At 43.4% G+C, this 22,879-nt stretch overlaps 1 protein-coding gene across 3 annotated transcripts in view; it reads left to right on the top strand.

The window, feature by feature from the left end:
* LOC140728185 (partitioning defective 3 homolog B-like) overlaps positions 1–22,879 on the top strand; it is a 1,189,360-nt gene that overhangs the window by 113,304 nt on the left and 1,053,177 nt on the right. For all 3 annotated transcript variants that reach the window (XM_073046530.1, XM_073046528.1, XM_073046527.1), the window contains exon 2: positions 13,434–13,535. In XM_073046530.1, the coding sequence (XP_072902631.1) occupies positions 13,434–13,535 (102 nt within the window). The remainder of the gene's footprint in view (positions 1–13,433; positions 13,536–22,879) is intronic.

Below are 22,879 nucleotides of genomic sequence, written 5' to 3'. Positions count from 1 at the left end.
CATAAAATTGCTGTAAAGTACCAAATAAAGCAAAACACAAGAATAGTAAGATAGTATGAGTTCATTGATTCATGTACCATTCAGAAACATTATGGTGGAGGGGAAGAAGCTGTTTCTGAATCATTGAGTGTGGGTCTTCAGTGTCCTGTCCCACCTTCTTGAGGCAATGGCTCTTCCATGTGTCCTTGTGCCCTTGATGGAGTTGTCTGAGTCGACAACCCTCTGCAGCCTCTTATGATCCTGTGAATTGAAGCCTCCATAGCAGGCTGTGATGTAACCAGTCAGATGTGCTCTTCACCATACGTCAGTAGAACTTTGCAAGGGTCTTTGGTGATGTACCAAATCTCCTCAAACTCCTAATGGTGTAGAGTCACTGGCTTAATTGTGATTACGGAAGTAGTGTTGGGCCCAAGACGGATCATACAAAATATTAGCACCAGGAGCTTAAAGCTGCTTACCCTTTTTACCACTGACCCCACAATTTTCCCTTCCTGAAATCATTTTTCCCTGGTTTAGGAGTGTAGAACAAGCAGCGTCACCTTAAAATTGGAGAAAGACTGTTAGAAGTTGTCATGAAGCATTATTTTTCAACTTATAAATCTGCAACTCTGTCTTCTCCAAATAGCTGCCAAGACTGGGATCAATATAACATCCCAAAACTGCGATTAATATATTTTTGATGGACATGGACTAAATGCATTTGGTACCGCAGTGAATGGATGGAATCTGGAAATTGCCACTTTGGTTTTCCCTTAAGATGCCCCAAGTTTTTCTTGTCACTGTGTTACTGAATAATCAGGCTGTGTGCATGGTGGTTCAAGTACATGAACATCTTGTGAGGTTGTGAACCATTTCTATGCCATGTGGAATTTTTGCACCTGAATGCTGACTTAATGCTCCTTGCTGGGAAATACTTGAGCACAGATAGAATTAGTTTCCTTTAACAGAGAGTTGTCATCGGTTGCAGAATGATCTCATCAAATCTTGGTTTAAAAAAATCAATTTCCTTCCTGTTTAAATATAATTATATATAAATCAAGTCCTGATTATCCTTTATTATCCTTGGAGTTTCTGGACCTTTGAAATATTGAAAATCCACAGCACATTACAGGCCCTTCAGCCCACAATGTTGTGCCGACCATTTAACCTACTCTCAAAGCTGTTGAGAATTTCCCTACTGCACAACCCTCTATTTTTCTAAGCTTTGCTTCACTTGAAGATGGTGATGAAGCATCAGAGTCACAGAGGTGACAGTGAGGGTTGAAACAGGATGATCTGGCAGATAAATGCATGGCTGAGAAGCTGGTGCAAGGGGCAGGGCTTCAGGTTCTTGGATCATTGGGATCTCTTCTGGGGGAGGTATGACCTGTACAAAAGTGATGGGTTGCACCTGAACCCAAGGGGGACCAATGTTCTCATGGGCAGGTTTGTTAGAACTGTTGGGGATGGTTTGGCACGGGGTGGGAACCGGAGTGAAGGATGAACTGTTAAAAAAAAAGAAAGGAGGAAGGCAGCAGAAAGGAAATTATAAACCAGCTAGCCTGACCTCAGTGGTTGGGAAGATGTTGGAGTCAATTGTTAAGGATGAGCTGATGGAGTATTTGGTGACACAGGACAGGATAGTACAAAGTCAGCATGGTTTCCTTAAGGGAAAATCTTGCCAAATGAACCTGTTGGAATTCTTTGAGGAGATTACACATAGGATAGATAAAGGGGATGTAGTGGATGTTGTATATTTGGACTTTCAGAAGGCCTTTGATAAGGTGCCACACTTGAGGCAATTTACTAAGAGCCCATGGTATTACAGGAAAGTTACTAACATGGTTAAAGCATTGGTTGATTGGTAGGAGGCAGCGAGTAGGAATAAAGGATCCTTTTCCGGTTGGCTGCCAGTGCGTAGTGATGTTCTACAGGGGTCAGTTTTGGGACCTTTTCTTTTTATGCTGTATATCAATGATTTAGATGATGGAATAGATGGCTTTGTTGCTAAGTTTGCAGTTGATACAAAGATTGGTGGAGGGACAGGTAGTGTTGAGGAAACAGGTAGACTGCAGAAGGATTTGGACAGATTAGGAGAATTGGTAAATTAAATGCAATGTTAGAAAATGCATGGTCATGCACTTTCACTTCGGTAGTAGAAATAAATGTGCAGGCTATTTTCTGAACGGGGAGAAAATCCAAAAATCTGAGATGCAAAGGGACTTGGGAGCTCTTGTGCAGAACACCTTAAAAGTTAACTTGCAGGTTGAGAATGTGGTGAGGAAGGCAAATGCAATGTTTGCCTTCATTTCAGGAGGTCTAGAATACAAGAGCAGGGATGTGATGCTGAGGCTTTATAAGGCACTGGTGAGGCTTTACCTCAAGTATTGTGAACAGTTGTGGGCTGCTCATCTAAGAAAAGATGTGCTGGCATTGGGGAGGGTCCAGAGGCGGTTCACATGGATGATTCTGGGAACGAAAGTGTCATCATACGAGGAATGTTTGATGGCTCTAGCTCTATACTTGCAGGAATTTAGAAGGATGGTGGGGGGGGGGGGGGGTGGGGGATGGTCTCATTGAAACCTTTCAAATGTTGAAAGGCCTAAACAGAGTAGATTTGGAAAGGATGTTTCCCATGCTGTGGGAGTCTAGGACAAGAGGGCACAGCCTCAGGATAGAGGAGCGTCCATTTAAAACAAAGATGCAGAGAAATTTCTTTAGCCAGAGGGTGATGAATATCTAAAAGCGTTGGTACATTAATCTGATTTTTATTCTACACACATTCTCATCAATTTCCCCCCAGATTCTATCCCTCACTTACTCATTAGGGGAAATTTACAGTGGTCAATTAGCTTCCAACCTACACATTATTGGCATGTGGGAAGAAACCAGAGCAGCCAGAGCAACCCCACACTGTCACAGGGACTGTAAACTCCACGGGATTTGACGGTATGAGTCATCAGTTTTACGATTGCACAGAAAGTACAGACTGATGTCTATTTAATTCAACAAAGGATATCTTTAAACTTTCATGTGAGTTTTGTGGATAGGTTACTCTCCCTGCAGATCTCTGGGGTGGCCTGAACTCATCAGGGTGGGGTTAAAGCTAGTCAAGACTTACAGGAACAGCACAACCTGGAACATGGTGAAATGTTGATTAACACTGCCAAAAGCTATAAATAATGATATATGAAATTAATTAAGATTATACTGTATGATATAAAATAACTCCAACATACACTAATATGACTTCTTTATCCTGTACCTTACACAATTTTAATTTGACTATAATTGTGTTTTGCTTGCATAGACTTCTCTGACTCAAAACACAACTTACTCGCAACAATTACTTGAAGATCATTTTCATTTTATACCAGTGATCAAATGTCTGTAGCTCCCAGCTGTCTATTAGCTTCAGGTATTACTTATTCTGCCTTTGGATGATGTTGGTGACTGCTTGGAGGAGCATATTTCCTTCTGTATAGCTGTGACAGCAGCTTCCTATAAACTGCTGAAATCATACCCATGACAGTTTGATTGATACAACCTCCATTTCAATTGTATCACCTTCAGCCTGCTGCAAGCTTGTGCAAAAAGATGTTTACCACAAGCAAGTCAAAAATGGTTTGCTTGTAAAAAGTCTTTAAGTCTTTAGCATTCTGGGATGCTGCTGGGTTTTACTTGCCTGCTTTTTAAGCCTGTTGATGCAAGACCAGCCAAATTGCTGCCATCTTTACTTGCTTGTAAATTTATGAATCTTTGTCAACCAAACCACAGAGATTCAGAGGAGCTTGTCTGAGAGGACCTTGTATAAACTGGGTCTCTCAGTTCTCTTGGAGCAGGAGGGCAAGTGAATATGGTTTACATTATTAACATTAAAAACTAACAACTACATTAATTGTTTGCTAAAAACACCAGTCAAAAAACATTTCCTCTCTGTTTATATCTGTTTGAGAAGTTCACTTGTAAGTCCCTTGATTCCTCACAGATGCTGGAAAATTTATAACCTGTTTTAAAACTATGAATGCTTACTATGAGCTAATACCAAAACTGCTGACAAGTAGATAGCACACTTCTCCATTCTTACTTTGGGGTGGATTGTCCAGCATGTCATATTTATTGCTGACTTATGACTTCAGTGCATTGTCCTTAAATCTTGTTGAGTTTGCCAACTTTTCATTTGAGTTTGGTAAGTGAGTCGACTGTGCCCATTAGTATTTCCATTTCAATCATATAATATGGGTAAGTGGCCCAGAGTGGATTCTGTACTATTCACTGTTCAAGAGACCTTAGGGTAGATGGGTGAAGAAGTTGAGGTCTCATGATCAGTACTTATGCATTTATAATTTGATTTACTTTGTCACAGTTAATTGCCAAAGAAAGCCTTGGTAACATTTCTTGGTAACACGTCTTTGTTTGTACAAGGGGAAAATTCATCTTAAGAAAGGACCAGAGTTGAGGAAGATCGTCTGATAGGAATTGACAGATCCATAAACGTGATTTAAAAAAAAAACCCATTTCCATCTTTTTTTTTAAAGATTTGCTCAAAATGTCCTGCCTTCTTTGCTGGTGTTTTGGGCAAACTTGTTACACATATAATTTCTTTGTTTGCCCTCTTTTCCTGGGAGCTCAACAATGCCCACATTCCCAATCACCAAGAGCTCTTAAGCTGCTCGTTATGGCTGAGGCAAAAATTTCAGTGGAGCTGGATTGACGAATGGAGGGAGCTGCTTGCTGACATGTTCAGTGGATGATTCACTTTCCAGAAGCACAGCGAGGGGCCTGTTTTGTGAGTAAGTGGGCAGTCACTGACTGGCTTGGCCCAGTGATCAGCACACCACCTTGCCGCTCAGGCCACCTTCTAACTCAAAGGCAAAGCTAGTTGCAGCAGTAACAGCAGGTCTGTTGGTCAGATGATTCAAAGTTCAAAATACATTTATTATCAAAGTATGCATACCCTGAGATTCGTTTCCTTACAGGCAGCCACAAAACAAAGAAACCCAATAGAATCTATTTAAAAAAGACTATCAAACACCCAGTGTGCAGGGGAAAAAAAAAACCAAATTGTGTAAACAACAAAAGCAAGTGAACAACTGAAGTTCACGGAAGCGAGTCCACAAACATGAATGCTGTCAATACTGCAGGGCCATTCCTCACTCTCGGACCCAGGCCCTACTGCTTCGCTGTGCTCTCGGGCATGGGCCCTACCTCATTGATTCAGTCCATACTTGACCCGTCCAATTCAGCCTGGCACTTAAGTTGATCAAACTTCAGATCTTTTCCTCATCCTCAGCCACCTTGACTCTCCCTCGCCTTGGTTCTGCTGCATCGAATCACCTCCAAGCTCACTTCAGCAAAAGCCAAACATCAGCTCATTCCCCGCTCTTGGGCCTGGGCCTGGCCACCTTGATCCGGCTGTACACATCACTCCACAACCATCCTGCACCTTCGAGTCTTCAATTCACACCGCAAAGATGCCAGGTCGTACAGGTGGTTCAAAAGTTCAAGGGAATTTACAGTCTATTGATTGCTGTGATTATTTATCCGAAAAAAGTGTGATTAATAAAGTAGTTAGTTCAAGGTTCAAGGTATATACATTATGAAAGTATGAATGAGTATAGAATTCTGAGATTTGTCTTCTCTAGATAACCATGAAGCAAAGAATATAATGGAAGCCATTAAAAGAAAAATGTCAATTCCCACTATGTGAAGAAATTAAAGGGGTTAAAGAGTAATTTTGATGTTGCTGACACATCAGAGGATGCGGTGTTAATTATACACTGCTTTCTGAACATGAGACATTGTTCTCGAAATTGCTAGACCAAGGTTTAAATAAAGAACCGCCTGATGAGGCAATGTCCTAACACAGGTCTTAGAAGTAAACGGGAACTATCCATGCTAAGCAGGTTCTTAGAACAATGATTCGCTAAATGATCAATTACCTTATAAGTACCTTATGTTACTGGGCAAGTAAAGAAATTGCACAATTGCTTAACAAGTGTACGCGACTACATGTGTATAAAAGAGCCATGCTTGTACAAGTAAATGGAGATTCCGATGCAGACTCCAAGAGAGTGCTGAAGGAAGGTTCTCCCTAGTAACGAGCTACTAATAAAAAGCTGTTGCTTTATCTTCCGTAGTACTGTGTGTTCTTGCATTGGGTAACAGGTAATAATTACAAGTAAGGTTTAACACATGCACAAAAAAAATTGCGCAAATGACAACAAAAACATCAAATACCCCCATGCACAAAAAACAAATCCTGCAAATGGCAACAAGAACATCAGTGCCCCCCCATGTGCAAAAAAAGCAAACCCTGCCCATGAGTAAAAAAGACAAACACATTGTGCAAAGGCAACAAGAAAGGACAGGTGAAAACACAGAATATAAAAACATAAAACTGAAAGTGTTCAAAAGATAATTCATAAGTTCCAGACCCAGAACTTTGCTATCATCCTCTGACAACATTGAGAGAGAGACAGAGACCGTCCAAATGCAGGGGCTTTCCTTCAGGAGCAGTAAGCAAGAGATGGTCACACGCAGACACCTTCCTTGGGCAGCAGCCAACGAAAGACTGGTCGATGGCACTGAACACTCGCTTGCATTCTGCACTCGCCTTGTCTCTAAGTTTCTAGGCCTTGAGGCTGCTCGCCTCCTGGAATCTTATCGGAGACAAGAAAGCACCAGATCGCTAAATTGATCTTCAAACTGTTGCTCACAGGCTCTAACAGTACCAGAAGTGCATTTCAAATAAAAAGAAGTGCAAGAAACAGTTTCATGGACTTCCTGGAAGATGTCGCCTGAAGTAGCATTGTTGGCTGGTGCTATCTTGACCAGATGTTTTGCTTTCTTTTGTTTGCTATCGACAAGAAATTGCTGTGTTCCACCAGCGCTGTCTTAAAATGAAAGAAAGATTCAGCCCATTACCCAGATTATACTGATATTGCTCTATTAATTTCTGGGCCAGCTTTCTTGGATGGGTATCTGCTCTTTACCCCAGCCTCTCCTAGATGACAGTAAGATCCACCAACTTCTCGATAAAGATGTTTTTGCTGAATTCTCTTTGGGATTGAAAGGTGACAATGTTACGTTTGTGAATTGTGGTTTTGGATCTGAAGTAGGATAGTTTTGGTTTTGAGTTGGTCTCGTACCTTGGATACAAATGTAGACTGCTAATTCAGTAAATTACAGAGGTACTTTAACACTGTTGGCAGTGTAGTGCAGCAGGTGGAACATTAAAATCGTCAGCTCAGATGGATATAAATGGTCCCACTATTCTTTTCTGTAGATGAGCAGGTGCATCATCCCTAGCAATAACATAACAAAATGGATTGACAAGGGTAGTCTGAGAATGTTTCTCCCATAGGAAGCTGAGAACTCAGGGTAGACTCTCATTATAAGACTTAGATGAAGTGGTATTGGAATTTTGAGCTTCTAACAGTTTTGGATATAAGTGTATGCAAGCTTGAGAAAGATTTTTGAAAAATGAAGGAATTTGGGAGATATTGGATTGGGCAACATTTGAGTAGTGATCGTACTAAAAGGAGGCTTTGTGGCCTCCTCCTTCTCCTTCCTTCACTTGGTGTCCTCTTCAGTAGTTATTCCTCGGTCAGTATTTTCTAAAGGTAGAAGAAAATTAGGCAAAGTGTCCCTGATTTGAAATGACAACAGTTCCCTCTTCCACAGATGCTGCCAAATGTGACAGTGGAAAAGTGTGTATGAAACTGGAGGAAATAGCGGAGGTACTTAATGAATACTTTGCTTCAGTATTTACTACGGAAAAGGATCTTGACGATTGTAGGAATGACTTGCAGTGGACTGAAAAGCTTGAGCATGAAGATATTAAGGAAGAGGAATGTGCTGGGGCTTTTGTAAAGCATCAAGTTGGATAAGTCACTGGGATGAGACGGGATGTGCCCCAGGCTACTGTGGGAAGCGAGGGAGGAGATTGCTGAGCCTCTGGCAATGCTCTTTGCATCATCAATGAGGATGGGAGAGTTGAGGATTGGAGGATTGTGGATGTTGTTCCCTTATTCAAGAAGGGAGTAGGGATAGCCCAGGAAATTATAGACCAGTGAGTCTTACTTCAGTGGTTGGTAAGTTGATAGAGAAGATCCTTAGAGGCAGGATTTATGAACATTTGGAGAGGCACAGTATGATTAGGAATAGTTAGCATGGCTTTGTCAAAGGCAGGTCGTGCCTTACGAGCCTGATTGAATTTTTTGAGGATGTGACTAAACACATTGATGAAGGTAGAGCCGTAGATGTAGTGTATATGAATTTTAGCAAGGCATTTGATAAGATACCCCATGCAAGGCTTATTGAGAAAGTAAGGAGGCATGGGATCCAAGGGGACATTGCTTTGTAGATCCAGAACTGGCTTGCCCACAGAAGGCAAAGAGTGGTTGTAGACGGGTCATATTCTGCAGTGGTGTGCCTTAGGGATCTGTTCTGGGACTCTTTGTGATTTTTATAAATGACCTGGTTGAGGAAGTGGAGGGATGGGTTAGTAAATTTGCTGATGACACAAAGGTTGGGCGTGTTGTGGATAGTGTGGAGGGCTGGCAGAGGTTACAGCGGGACATTGATAGGATGCAAAACCGGGCTGAGAAGTGGCAGATGGCGTTCAACCCAGACAAGTGTGAAGTGGTTCATTTTGGTAGGTCAAATATGATGGCAGAATATAGCATTAATTGTAAAACTGTTGGCAGTGTTGTGTGAATTCAAGTATTTTTATTTCTGTAATTGAATAATCAAAAGAAAAAATTGTCTCAGTATTTAATATGGGTCTGACAGGAATACTCTGAGTGCTGGCAGAGACTCTGGACTGAATGGCCTCGTGTGTTATAAGGAAACATAGGAAGCAAAATATGAGAAATTTTCCTTATCAAAAGATTCCTAATCTCTCTTTAAGGAATGCAGTTCCAGCTTGTTCAAATGTTTATAACTAGGCATAATCTCCTGGTTCTGACATCTTTTATTTTGTTTTATTTGTTTGTTTGTTTGTTTAGTTAGTTAGAGATACAGTGCAGAAGAGGCCCTTCTGACCCATGAGCTGCATCACCCAGAAACACACCTACTTAACACTATCCTAATCTTTACAATGACCAATTAAACTACTAACATGTACATCTTTGGAATGTGGGAGGAATATACAAACTCCTCACAGATGGCACTGGGATTGAACTCTCAACTCTGGAATGCCCCGTGCTGTATTGGTGTTGCTCTAGCTACTACGTTACCTTGGCGTCCCTAAGTTTGCCAGTGCTTTTATATCCTTTCTTTCAATTTGGTCATCTCATAAAGGTTTCAGACTATTTTGACCTAGCTCCTAATTCTCTTCTTCTGGAATATTCACTGAAAGATCTACATAGATTTCGTAACCAGGGAAAGAAATTAAATTTTCGCACAATGTTGTGAATTGTCATGAAACTGTGTCAATTGATAAGGACCATTTTTTTTTGGTAATTACTGTAATTTGGAAGCGTAGACCCATCAGTAACCAAAATGGAAGCTGAATCAAGGCTAGGCAGTTACTAATTAGTTTGTGTGGGATTGTGAACCAGTGTGCTCGGCAATGTGTTGCTATGACAACAGTTTTAAAAAACAAAACACTTTCTCTTACCAGCCTGATCTGCTCTGAGCAATCCCTGCTGAGGGAAAAAAGAAAATAAATTGGTTGTTCTCCAGCTGCTTCAGCTGATTCTTTTTTAGATGTTCCAATTGTCGTTGTATTCTGAATCATGCTGGGATGTGTGTTCTACTTGCCTTTCAGCCCTTCCATTGCATCCATCACTGGGAGAACTCACATTCACAAACAACTAAGTGGGAGGGAAATGTTAGTCTAATGGCTTGTGCGCAAAGTTTTAGGAAGAGTGCTGTCTGTTGTAAATGGCATCACTTGGCAGACTGAATGAGACACAGTTTGGGCTCCCAGGCAGACAGCAAAGGATCTCCCATAAATTGAGGGAAGAAGCTTTGATGAATAATTATAGCTTGATCAAAACCACTGAATCTTATCCTTATCAGATTGTTGTTTATGGGACTTTGCACAAATTGGCTGGCTCTTTTACTTCAAGATATTTACGGTTATTGCTGCAGTGCAACAGAAAACCAGCAGTTCCCAACAGCAAGTTTGGAAATGTCCATTTGGGGTTTGCCCAGCAATGGGTGAACGCAGGCTCTGTATGTGGTGGCACTTGGTGTTTGTGTAACCGTGGTCTACCCAAAGCTTTCGATAGCAGCTGAGGTTCTCAAGTTCAGTTGAGTTTATTGGCATGTATCCAAATACAGTGAGGTACAGGCACAATGATAAACTTGCTGGAGTATCATAGGCACGTAGGTTTGGATAATGCAGCTCATAATTTATACAAGACAGTGAAGAGAAGGTAGTGTAAGAGGTGGTCATGGTGTTCTTTTGCTGAGTTCTGATAAGTCGATCCAAGATCTGATGGTTGTATGAAAGAACCTGTACCTCTAGCCTTGCCTATCTAGGATTGCCAAAGGTAGGTCTGGCCATGTTGTGGTTGCACAATCTGTCCTATTAAACTCTGCTTCACTACCGTAAGAGAAAGTTTGTCTCTCATGAGAAAGTTTGTACAAAAGAAAACCTTAAATCACAAGGCAATCGGGTTTAGTGAACTGCATGGAATATTCTTGAAAACCTGTGGGGGAAATGAGCTGGAGGGTCCTTGAGCAGGTAATGCGGCAGCACAGTGTGGTGCCTTTAGTAGAGCCTCTGCCATCAATGCTCCAGCAACTGAAGTTCAGTCCTGATCACTAGCACTGTTCTTGTGGAGTTTGCATGTTCTTTCTATGACCACATATTTCCTCCAGGTGCTTCAGTGTCCTCCAGAGTACCAAACACAATTTGGTTGGTAGGCTAATTGGCAACTGTAAATTGCCCCCAGTCTGTAACTGGATGGGGGTCAGTGAGATGATAACTGGAATTGACAATTAGCAAGAACAGATACTTGCTAGTCAGCCCTGACATTGGCCATAGGGCTGCTTTCCTTATAATATGACAATATGTATCTAAATTTTAGAGTCTAAAATCGCATTGCTTGGTTGGTGGAGAGATGAGTCCTCCCAGTCAGATCTGTAATTCACGGCCAGAGTTTCAGCATCACTGTCCGCAAGGTGCTTGCAGATAAGACCATTGTCCCTCCATCCTTCTGACTTCTGAACTGTTCATTTGCTAAGAAGGCCTGGAAAGAGATATGTTGGTCTTTGAGGTTTATTCCATGCTGATGTATTACACAAAACCCTAATCTCTTTGGGCTTATTGAAGGGCATACACTGTGAAGAGCATCAGCTGCTGCTGGAAAATTATCGGTTCAGTGAAACACATCTTTATGGTCTGTTTGAATCGTGCTGATCTTCCAGTGAAGCAAGCTATCTATGATCATTGCAGGTGACACAATCCGAGGTACTGGACTACATGCTAAGGGATGGTGGTGTATGGCGACGTTTTGAAGGGAGCTTAAAAAAAACACTAACTATTCTATTAATCACTGCAATCACTGCAACCTGCAGCCTGTAATTTCCCTTCGGGAGTTGTGCTTTTGAACTGTCTAAGCGACCAGGCATTTTTGCGGTTTCCTGAAGATTTCTGCAAACTGGACTCTGGAGAATGCAGGTGTGGCCATGGCTAGAGCAGGCTTAGGGCCGGATCGAAACTTTGGGTTAGATTGAAGCGGCGAGTCCTGGGCCAGGGAGCGAAAAACTAACCGATGTTTGTCTGATTTAAGCACTGAGCCCAGAGTAAAATGATTGAGGCATCAACGTTGAGTCTGAGGCCAACAGATGAACAGGTGTTCAGCCCACTGCTCCGTGGGCTTTCCTTGCTTCGGCACTGAATGGACTTGGCAGCAGTGGCTCGCAGCCATCGGGCTCCTGTGTCATCTCAGTGCTGAACCAGCTCCATGTCCGTGGACTCACTTTCGAGGATTCTGCAGTTCACGTTGTGTGTGTTCATTGTTTACTTCTGTATTGGTTGTACAATTTGTTTTTTTTTGCACGCATTGGATTTTTGACCATCTTTGTTGTGTGGGTTTTTTTATGGGTTCAATTGTGTTGTTTATCTTGTGGTTGCCTGTAAGAAGATAACTCTCAAGATTGTATATGGTATACATTGGACTTTGAAGCTTTGGTGCAGTCATTGCAAAGGCTGCCTGTGGAAGGGGCAAGATCTAAGACCCTCTTGCCAGTGCAGGCAGAGGGGATGGAATAACATGCAGCAATATACTGGAGGAACTTTACAGGTCAGGTAGATCAGAAGGAAACTGATCAGTTAATATTTGGGCAGGGACCGTTTATCAGTGGAGAGAACCACCATGAAAACTTTCTGCACTTATTTCTCATGGAACAGATGTGAAAGGCAGATTTGACGTCTTGCTGACACAACGCAAATGTTGCTAGCAATAAATAGGTCAGTCCTCCATTGAGTTCAGTGTTGACTGGCAACTCCTGTGACACTGCTGATGCCAAACTGTATCGGTCTCTGTCATTTCTTTGGGTTCATCAGATGCGTGGAGAGAGGGAGCCTGCTACATGGGCAACAGCTTGCCCTCCATATCGTACCCCCCCAGACTTGTGTATCTAGACAGCTAGAACACAGTATCTATGGTCAATATCCACTACTGACGGAGGTCCTCAAATTTTAAACACTTTAATTCAAGCATATTTTTTGAAGCTAATGTCTGATGTGGTTTATTTTGTATCTACACTGGATTTAATTGGCTGTACTTTGAATTTTGTTGATGTGCGACATAGTAGTTTTGTTGACTGCTTCTTTCAACGGATGCTGCCCGACCTGCTGAGTTCATCTAGCTTTTTTGTACGTTTTGATTTGACCACAGCATCTGCAGTGTACTTGGTGTTTAATAGAAGTTTGCTTGTGTGGTACCGGAAGTAAGTTGAATGCCTTGATCTTTAGTGGTTATAGTGATGCAAGTGTTTTTCTGGAGCAGTCAGTTTGAGAAAACTACACTGTTGTTTGAAACAGTGACAAAAATGATACCCATGTAGATCCTTCCCCAAAGAAAACAATTAATTATGCTTTGTAAATAGGAGTGTGTATTTATTCAAATTCTTCATTTTGCCGAGAAATGTTTCTAACATGTCAGTTGTGAAATTATGCACAAAAGCTTTGAAACATTCAATGTTATAGCAAGTTCCTTCATAAAGCACGTCTCAATTATACATTTTTAAATCCTTTTGTGGGAAATATGTGTCAGTAGTAAGACTGCCCACCTTGAGAAGATGTGAGTTGGTGAGGAATCTTCGGTGGTTGCTTTTGATCTGGTAAAAGTGCAATCACAGCACTGTAAGGAGGGAATTCCTGGAGTTTGATTTATCATCAATGAAAGAACAGTGACATATGTCAGCTTGGTATTCTGCTCTTTCCTCTGTTAATCATTGTAATGAAAATAGTGCTTTCTTTCTTTGTAAAGGATGCTGGATACTCGATTAAGATTCACCATTTGGAATATACAGATGGAGGGATACTAGATCCAGATGATGTTCTGATTGATGTAGTAGAAGACAAAGATAAGGTAAGGTTTAATTTTGGTTGTTTCTTTACTTCTGGATTTCCTTCAGACCTCCCATTGTGATGATCATTACACCAATATGGTAAAATGTCAAGCTTTTTCTAACTGACAATAAAAGTGTTGCATTTATCTCTGAACTGCAGATTTTCTAGTCAGGTTCTGGAGATCCTTAGAATTAAAATCAATCTCCAGTTTACTTGCACATCCTAAACAAAACAAGTGATGACAACATAAACAGAATTAGAAAAGTTTTGAAGATTGGAAGTCAGATATTCAGGTGCATTGAGAAGACAAGGTGTGATGAAATGTTAGTATTACCACATCCATAACATATGCATACTTAAATGTAACTCAGTTTTTCATTATTTAATGACTTACACCAGTGATATTAAATCTGATTCTGAATTCCACATTTGGTGAACATCACTAGAACATTTGGCTGTAAATATGTAAAGGGTTAAGAATCTTCTTCATGTGTTTTTCAAAATTCAACAATCTATTTATAAAAAACATAGTTATATGATATATTCATTTGTCATCATCTCGGGGCAAGGCATAACATTTCATTAACATTTATTTTCACTGTGATATTAATCCCTTTGTGCACACAAGTTGAGGAAAGAGTCCAAGGGGTTTTGCATAGCTTCCAGTGTGCAATGATGGCAAGGTTTTCAACAACAGTCTTTGTGGTGTCTGTACCAAACTGGTATGTGGTGAATGGCTACTTCAGGTGATGGGCAACCTGGTCTAAGTGCCAGGGTGAATTTGACATTTTTTGGTGATGATGGCAAAGATGCAAAATGAGAGGAAACCTTCGTTATTTCTTTTATTAGGAAAACTGCCATTGTGCAATGTTGGGCTGAAAAATATCCTGATATAATGGGTGCACAGCAGAGATGGTGCCTTGGATCGATTCTTTGGCTCAAGTATTATAATAATAATAATAATAATAAGGTAACATAACAGCAGGAGACAGGAAACTAAACATAGTTTTGATATGAAAGGTTGGATAATGCAGATATAAAAGTGATTATTAAGTTACACATCAGCAGACATGAGGTTGAAATTGGCAAGTCTCCAATGATAGCAGAGATTAAAATTATGAGAAGAAATAAGCTATTTGGGGTAGCAGATGAACAGGGAAAGCTTGCACCAATACTGAGTGTTTCCTGTGAGGCGAGTTTACTCCTTTTAGCATTGATTACTGAGAATAAAGATTGAATGGATGTGGAGACAGAGATGACGGCATTGTCTCTCATTGAACTTAATTCAAGCTTCCCGTAAGATGCCGGTGCGCTTGGACGTAACAGCTTCTACAAGGTCAACCAGAGGTGTTATTGTCTTTTTTAAACATGTTTTTTATGATCGCAAGACCTTGCTGGACATTAAGAATTTAAAGCTCCTGAGGTCTACAGCCGCAGTGTGTTGCTCATTGGTGGAGAGTCTGAAGGAGCTGAACTTGGTGCAGACCGTGATGCTGCCTGGGACAGAGAGGTGTCGGTGCGTGAAGGAAGTGTGCAGTCCAACAGCAAGTGATCATCTTAGTCACGTTTCTTGTGACCGCAAGATCCTGTTGGACGTTGGTGTGGTCCGGTGGGCAAGCTGCCAGGCCTCGGTTGCAGCGTAGAACAAATCTCTAGTTGCAATGTTTTCTGTCTGCAGCCGCTCGGCGGCGGAGTCGGAGTTGGGTGCTCCACTAGAGTGCCAGAGGTGGTGTTACATGGCGTCCATGCTGGAGTCAGTGCTGCCTCCCAGTGTTCGCTCTGCAGACAAGCTGGATTGTGTTCGACTGCAGACTGTTGCAACATTCATAGTCTCAGGGACTTGGACTACTTTTTGTGTGACTGTAACTTACTGCCATCTTTTATGTTTTATATGCACCTTGCGCTGCATGTGACTGCTGGTAATGTGTTTTGCACCTTAGCCCTGGAGTAATACTGTTTTGTTTGGCTCTGTTCATTGGTATTCGTGTATGGTTGAATGACAAACTTGAACATGAACTTTATTAGTGCAAAAGTGCTCATGAGCAATGTAAATAAAACAGCAGAAAACCGGTTGGTGAATGCATTTATTTTTTTGCTTGCAGTTCACCAATTTTAGTGAGTAGTTCTCTCCAGACAATAACTTGAAGCTTTTTTTAAATTATAGAGTTCAGTTTGAAAGTTGGACCTTTCCAGAAACAAGGAGCCTTGTATTACCTTTGATGGAGTATTATCATTTTGCTGTTGAAAGCAGTAGAATCTGTCAGCAGAACAGTACTGATCCAAATACAAAAGCACCTCCAGTTTCCATTGCACAAATTAACAGCTTTTGAAAGGCTTCAAATCCCAGTGAGAAGCCATTGATCATGAGTGTTTTTCCTGCATGATGACAATACAGATAGAAAACTTTCGTTGTGCACCAAAAAGTTTCTAATGAATAATAGAATAATATAAAAGAGCCAATCTAATAATTTAGCTTGCATTTTGCAACTGAACTAATTATTTTTATCACACTTAGTGCATGTTACTAAATAAAGTTGTAACATTAAGAACCAGTGGTTAGTTTTAGGGAAGATGAACCAAAAAATATACTTATTTTTCAATAAACCAAGAAGTTTTTAACTTGCCCATTTGTTTTATGTCCTTGGGTATGTGTTGTAAAGTTGATATCCTTAAACTGAGCTGTTTCTCTTCATCTGTCCTCTTCTTTGGCTCCAGAGCAAGTATCCTCACTTATAAGTATCAAGACATCAAGATTATTAATTCTACAGAACCTTAAGCCCGTAATCAGGACTCACAAAGTTAGTTTCATTTTTGTCAGGGTGTTGATATAGAACCATTTTTGTCCCTTTAGCTGTTACATGAGTAAATCCTTGGCAGTACAGTATTGGCAAAGAAGCTGTATTAACTTGGTGTCCTGTTCCGTATTAATGTATCAACCAACTCTGTTTCCAACAGTAGTGACTTGTTGTTTATGGGACTTACTGTGTCCAAATTGTATTAGAACCATATTAATGACAACAAAATTAAAAACATAGGGAGGATTTATTTGGTTGTTGCAGCACAGAAAATAGATCAGAGGGGTTTGGTTTGAAAGAAAAGAAGGATTAGATAGAGAGAAACTGTACTGACTGGCAGAAAGGTAATGAGCCAGGGTTCACAGATGAAGGTAATTAGCAGAAGAACTAAAATTAAAAGTTCAAGAATCTTGTTTTAATGTAATATCTGGTTAATGTCAGAGGTCACAGTCAAAGCAAATTAAATTGCACTGTTTAAAAGGGAGCTGGGTAAATATCTGAAAGGAAGTAATTTGCAAGGATGTGGGGGTGACATTATTGGAGTGGGACTGCCTGATGCACCATCAATAACTCACTCTGAGACGTAAGAAGCGAGATATCAGCTTTTATTGACTGGAAGAATGAACAACACTACATCCTGGAGACTGAGGCCGGGCTCAGGCCTCAATCGCCTTTATACAGGGGTCTGTGGGAGGAGCCACAGGAGCAGTCCAGACAGGTATATGTAGTTCACCACATTCACCCCCCCTTTGTTTTAAAAAGAGTCCCCAGGTGGCGAAGTTTCTTACAAGTATATTTACAGGTTAAGTCTATCAGGTGGTCGAATCTGTCGCGATCTACGTAGCACCGGCTGTGATTGCACAGGAGTCGGAGGTTGTGCTGGTTCTGGCCTAACTGGAGGTGTCAGGGATCCCTCACGTGTGTGCGAGGCGCCCGGAATATATGCGTACGAGATGCCTGGTACATGAGCATCGTGAGGAGTCTGTGTGGGGCACGGTGTGCGCGGTGTCACCTCGGGTACAGGGTTCATAGTTACCGTGGAGTGTTCGGGGTAGTGGTCTGCTGCTCCTGCGGGCGCCAGGTCGTGGACGGAGACCGTGTCCTCCCGCCCATCAGGTAAGACCACGTAGGCATACTGGGGGTTAGCATGCAAAAGGTGAACCCTCTCGACCTGCGGGGAGTATTTATTACTCCTCACATGTTTTCGTAGCAGCACTGGCCCTGGGGACGTCAGCCAAGCTGGTAGGGTGGTCCCAGTGGCAGACTTCCTGGGAAAAGAAAATAGGCATTCGTGAGGGGTGGCATTGGTGGACGTACATAACAGGGAGCGGATAGAGTGGAGAGCCTCAGGGAGGACCTCCTGCCATCGAGAGACCGGCAACCCTTTTGACTTAAGGGCTAAAAGTGTGGCCTTCCACACTGTGGCATTCTCCCTCTCCACCTGTCCATTCCCCCGGGGATTGTAACTCGTGGTTCGACTAGTAGCAATACCCCTAGCTAGCAGGTACTGGCGCAGCTCGTCACTCATAAAGGAGGACCCTCTATCACTGTGGATATAGAAGGGATATCCGAACAGAGTGAAGAGCTGGCGCAGGGCTTTTATGACGGACGTGGTAGTGGTGTTGGGGCAGGGAATGGCAAAGGGGAATCGCGAGTACTCGTCAATAATATTGAGAAAATAGACATTGTGGTCGGTGGAGGGAAGGGGGCCCTTAAAGTCAACACTCAGTCGCTCAAAAGGGCGGGTGGCCTTGACAAGTTGCGCCATGTCAGGACGGTAGAAGTGCGGTTTGCACTCAGCGCAGATTTGGCAGTCCCTGGTCATCGTCCTGATGTCCTCCAGGGAGTACGGCAAGTTCCGGGCTTTAACGAAATGGTAAAATCGGGTGACCCCCGGATGGCAAAGATGTGCATGAAGGGCATACAGCTGGTCGAGCTGTGCGCTAGCACACGTTCCCCGGGATAGGGCATCAGGGGGCTCATTGAGTCTGCCATTCCGGTACAGGATATCATAATTGTAGGTGGAGAGTTCTATTCTCCACCGCAAAATTTTATATTTTTGATTTTGCCCCACTGTTGGTTGCTGAACATGAACGCAACCGAGCGCTGGTCGGTCAGCAAGGTGAACCTTTTGCCGGCGAGATAGTGCCTCCAGTGCCTAATAGCTTCCACTATGGCCTGGGCTTCTTTCTCCACCGCGGAGTGCCGAAGTTCAGAGCCTTGAAGGGTACGAGAAAAGAATGCTACTGGCCTGCCTTCCTGATTGAGGGTAGCGGCAAGCGCGAAATCGGAGGCATCACTCTCTACTTGGAAGGGAATGGTCTCGTCCACCGCATGCATCGTTGCTTTGCAATGTCCCCTTTAATGCAGCTGAAGGCTGTGCAGGCCTCAGCAGAGAGGGGAAAAGTGGTAGACCTGACCAGGGGGCGGGCCTTGTCTGCATAATGGGGGACCCATTGGGCGTAATAGGAAAAAAAACCCAGGCACCGTCTGAGGGCTTTGAGAGTGGTGGGAAGAGGGAGTTCTAACAGGGGGCGCATACGGTCGGGGTCAGGGCCAATGACCCCGTTTTCCACGAGATACCCAAGGATAGTGAGTCGGGTGGTTCTGAACACACACTTGTCCCTATTATAAGTAAGGTTCAGGGCTTTGGCCACCTGGAAAAATCGTTGTAGATTGGCATCGTGATCCGACCAGTCGCGACCACAGATGGTGATGTTATCTAGATAGGGAAATGTGGCCTTCAGGTTGTACTGGTCCACCATCCGGTCCATTTCCCTCTGGAAGACTGAGACACCATTGGTGACACCAAATGGGACGCGCAGGAAGTGATAGAGCCTGCCGCCCGCCTCGAAGTCGGTGTAGGGGTGGTCCTCTGGGCGGATGGGGAGCTGGTGATAAGCGGATTTCAGATCTATTGTCGAGTACACCTTGTACTGAGCTATCTGGTTGACCATATCCGCGATGCGGGGTAGGGGGTACGCGTCAAGCTGCGTGAACCTTTTGATGGTCTGACTATAGTCCACAACCATCCTATTTTTCTGCCCAGTCCGAACAACAACTACCTGGGACCGCCAAGGGCTTGTGCTTGGCTCGATGATCCCCTCCCGAGCAGCCGCTGCACGTCTGACTGAATGAAGGCCCTGTCCCCTGCGCTGTACCGCCTGCTTTTAGTCGCCACCGGTTTACATTCGGGGGTCAGGTTGGCGAACAGCGATGGGGGAGGGATCTTGAGGGTGGAGAGGCTGCAAGTAGTGTCAGTAGCACAGCTATCGGCATGGTGCTGGGCGGGACGTGTGGTTCGGTGTGTATGTGTGTGCGGTAACGGGTATATGGCGAAGTCCCACCAAACTGAGGATTCCTGACAGTGATTGGTGGGAGTCGCCCGTCATACTCCATTGTCACACTTTTCAGGTGGCTCTGGAAGTCGAGCCCCAATAGCACAGGTGCGCACAGTCGAGGCATGACCAGTAGCGCAAAGTTCCGATATTCTGTGCCCTGCACCATCAATGTCGCTACACAACCCACCCGGATGTCTGTGGAATGCGACCCAGAAGCCAAGGTGATCCTGTGACTTACCGGCCGTGTCACAAGTCCACAGCGTTGCACTGTGTCCGGGTCAATAAAACTCTCAGTGCTGCCCATGTCAAACAGGCAGCTAGTCCTGTGTCCCTCCACCAGGATGTCCATCATTGACCTTGTGAGCTGGTGCGGAGCGCTTTGGTTGAGGGTTACGGTGGCCAGAGTTGAAATGCCGTCTTGGTGCCCGGTAAACACCGGCGAGTCGGGGGCGGGGCATGGTGATGCCGACAAAGATGGCCGCCCACATCCGGGCATGCAAGATGGCGGCCCCCACGTCTCACACGGGTAGGTAGGGGCGGGGCATGGTGACGCCGGCAAAGATGGCCGCCCACATCCGGGCATGGAAGATGGCGGCCCCCACGTCTCAAACTGCTGCTCGACCCCGCGCGCGGTTTAGACTTACAGGCTCTGGCGAAATGGCCCGGTTTTCCGCAGCTGGAGCAGGTCGCTTCTTGAGCTGGGCAACGGTTTCGAGGATGTTTCTCAAGCCCACAGAAATAACACAGCTTTCGCTTGGTCGAGTTCGGGGAGTGCGTGGAACCGCGACTGGCAGCGGCGTTGGCGAATTCGCTTGCGGGAACCGGTGGCGGCGGGGTCGGAGGTGTCCACGGAACCGGCGGGGAATCGCGCGGCTGGACAGCGTCAGCATTGTGCAGAGCAGCCTCCAGCGTGTCGGCCGTCTCGATCGCCGAGCGTAAGGTAAGATCGGCGTTTTCCAGCAGCCGCTGGCGCACATACACTGACCTAATTCCGGTCACAAAGGCGTCTCGTACTAAGAGTTCTGCATGCTGTTCCGCCGTGAGCGTTTTGCAGTCACAAGTCCGCACGAGTGCCTGTAGAGCTCGGAGAAATTCGGCGGACGACTCCGCAGGGCGCTGTCTGCGCGTGGCCAAGCGATGTCTGGTGTAGTCGGCGTTCACCGGCCGCAGGTACTGTCTTTTGAGGGCGTCAAGCGCCCCTTCGTAGGTTGAGAGGTCCCTGATGAATGAATAAACTTTTGGGGTGACTCTCGAGAGGAGAATTCTGTGCCTAACAGCGGGGTCAGTTGCACGAACCTCCTCCAAGTATGAGTGGAAGCATGCAAGCCAGAGTTCAAAGGCAAGAGCTGCTTCAGGGTCTTGGGGGTCCAAATCCAATCTTTCCGGACATAAAACGGTTTCCATGTTTTAACTTCCAGTCAATAAAATTGATGCACCATCAATAACTCACTCTGAGACGTAAGAAGCGAGATATCAGCTTTTATTGACTGGAAGAATGAACAACACTACATCCTGGAGAATGAGGCCGGGCTCAGGCCTCAATCGCCTTTATACAGGGGTCTGTGGGAGGAGCCACAGGAGCAGTCCAGACAGGTATATGTAGTTCACCACACTGCCCAGATTGTTTTTCAATGGAATTGTTCTGGAAATAACAGTCCAACTGTCTTCCTTATACTGTTACCATTCTGTGGGTGGTTGTTTCTGGAAAATATTTTATAGAATGTGCCAAGGATAACATGGATGCTGTATAAATCCACTTAATTTCTTTTGAGATTTTAAGATCTTAAGTTCTGTACTTGGTACTTAAAATGAGCTTACTCACTCATTGTAATATCTGCATCTGTTTTGAGAGTGCGGTGTGGTGAGGGGTGTGGGGTGGTATCACACACGTAGATTCATCATTTTTTGTTCCACAAGTACCATTGATTTTCTTCATTCCCTCCTTTTTCACTGATGCTGTTTCCCTTCCCCAAGCTCGCATCCTATCATCTGACTGATAGTTGGTCAATTAAAAAAAAACACTTAGAGGGAAAGTGGATTACGTCCAACAGAAATGAGTTGATGACGAAGTCACCAATGGAACTCATTCAGAACTGTAATTGAAATTGGAATGGACTTCAAATATAATATATGGATTGTTGCACAGCAATTAAATGACTAATTTCTTCTGACAATGCAACATTGAGGAAATTGATGTTGATCAGAGAGCAAATGAAAAAAAATTGTTGCATTGTCAGAATACTAAGTAAAGCAGAGATGCGATATAGTTCAGAGAAATCTGTTATTTTAATTGCATAATGAAGCAGGTGTGATTTAATGACAGGGATAGTAAGCCTGAGTGTTAACAATGAATTGGGATCTCATGTAGGAGCTGGATATTTAATTCCTTGTCTCTAGACTACCACCTGCATTTTCCCTGGCTTAAATTGGTCCTGCTGGAAGATACAAAGTTGAGATGTTGAGTGAGAACATGATTGGGTTTAAATTGTGTTGTCTCCTCTGACTTGATATTCTGTCACTTCTTTCATTTGCAGCACTCTCACTTTGCAAAATTTGCAGTAATCAGTGTTCCTGGCCTTTAACCTCTTTCTTAACTTGAAGTTATCATTTGAAAAAAGATGGCAGAACGCTTGAACGGCTAACATTTTAAGGAAGCACAGTTATCAGTGTTTAAGCTTCTCTTTCCCTTGGGACCATATGATATCCTTCTCAGTGAGCAAACATCAAATGCAGTTGTAAAATCAAAAACTACTGATACTGGAAAACAGAAAAGGCTGGAAACTCTTGACAAGTCAGGCAGAATCGGTGGAAAGAGAGAAAAAGAGACAATTGATCTTCTGTTCATTCAGTTACCCTTTCATCAAACTTAATCATTATTTTGAGATATTTAATAGGTTAATCTCACTTCAGGACTTGAGCATGTTCAATGAGGCACTGATTAGAGATGGTTTCCTTTTGGATGTCAAACTCAGGACTAGTTTTGGTGGGTGTGTACGATCCCTTGTATTGTTTGAACAGTGGGAGATTCTTGGCCAATATTCTTTATTTTCCAAAATTAGTTTAACTGGTCAAAACAGAAAATGCTGGAAGAACTCCAGCAGCAGATCAGCATCTCTGGAAAGGGAAGCTAGTTAATGTTTTGGGTCTTAGACCCCAGCTCAAAACTGTCCCTGACCTGAAACATCAAATAGCTTCTCTTCTTACCTTGCTGCTTGAGTGGCTGAGTT

Source organism: Hemitrygon akajei, chromosome 5 (assembly GCF_048418815.1).
Source record: "Hemitrygon akajei chromosome 5, sHemAka1.3, whole genome shotgun sequence".
Taxonomy (NCBI): Eukaryota; Metazoa; Chordata; class Chondrichthyes; order Myliobatiformes; family Dasyatidae; genus Hemitrygon; species Hemitrygon akajei.
Note: the sequence above shows the minus strand (reverse complement) of the source record. Positions and strands in the feature narration are given on the sequence as shown.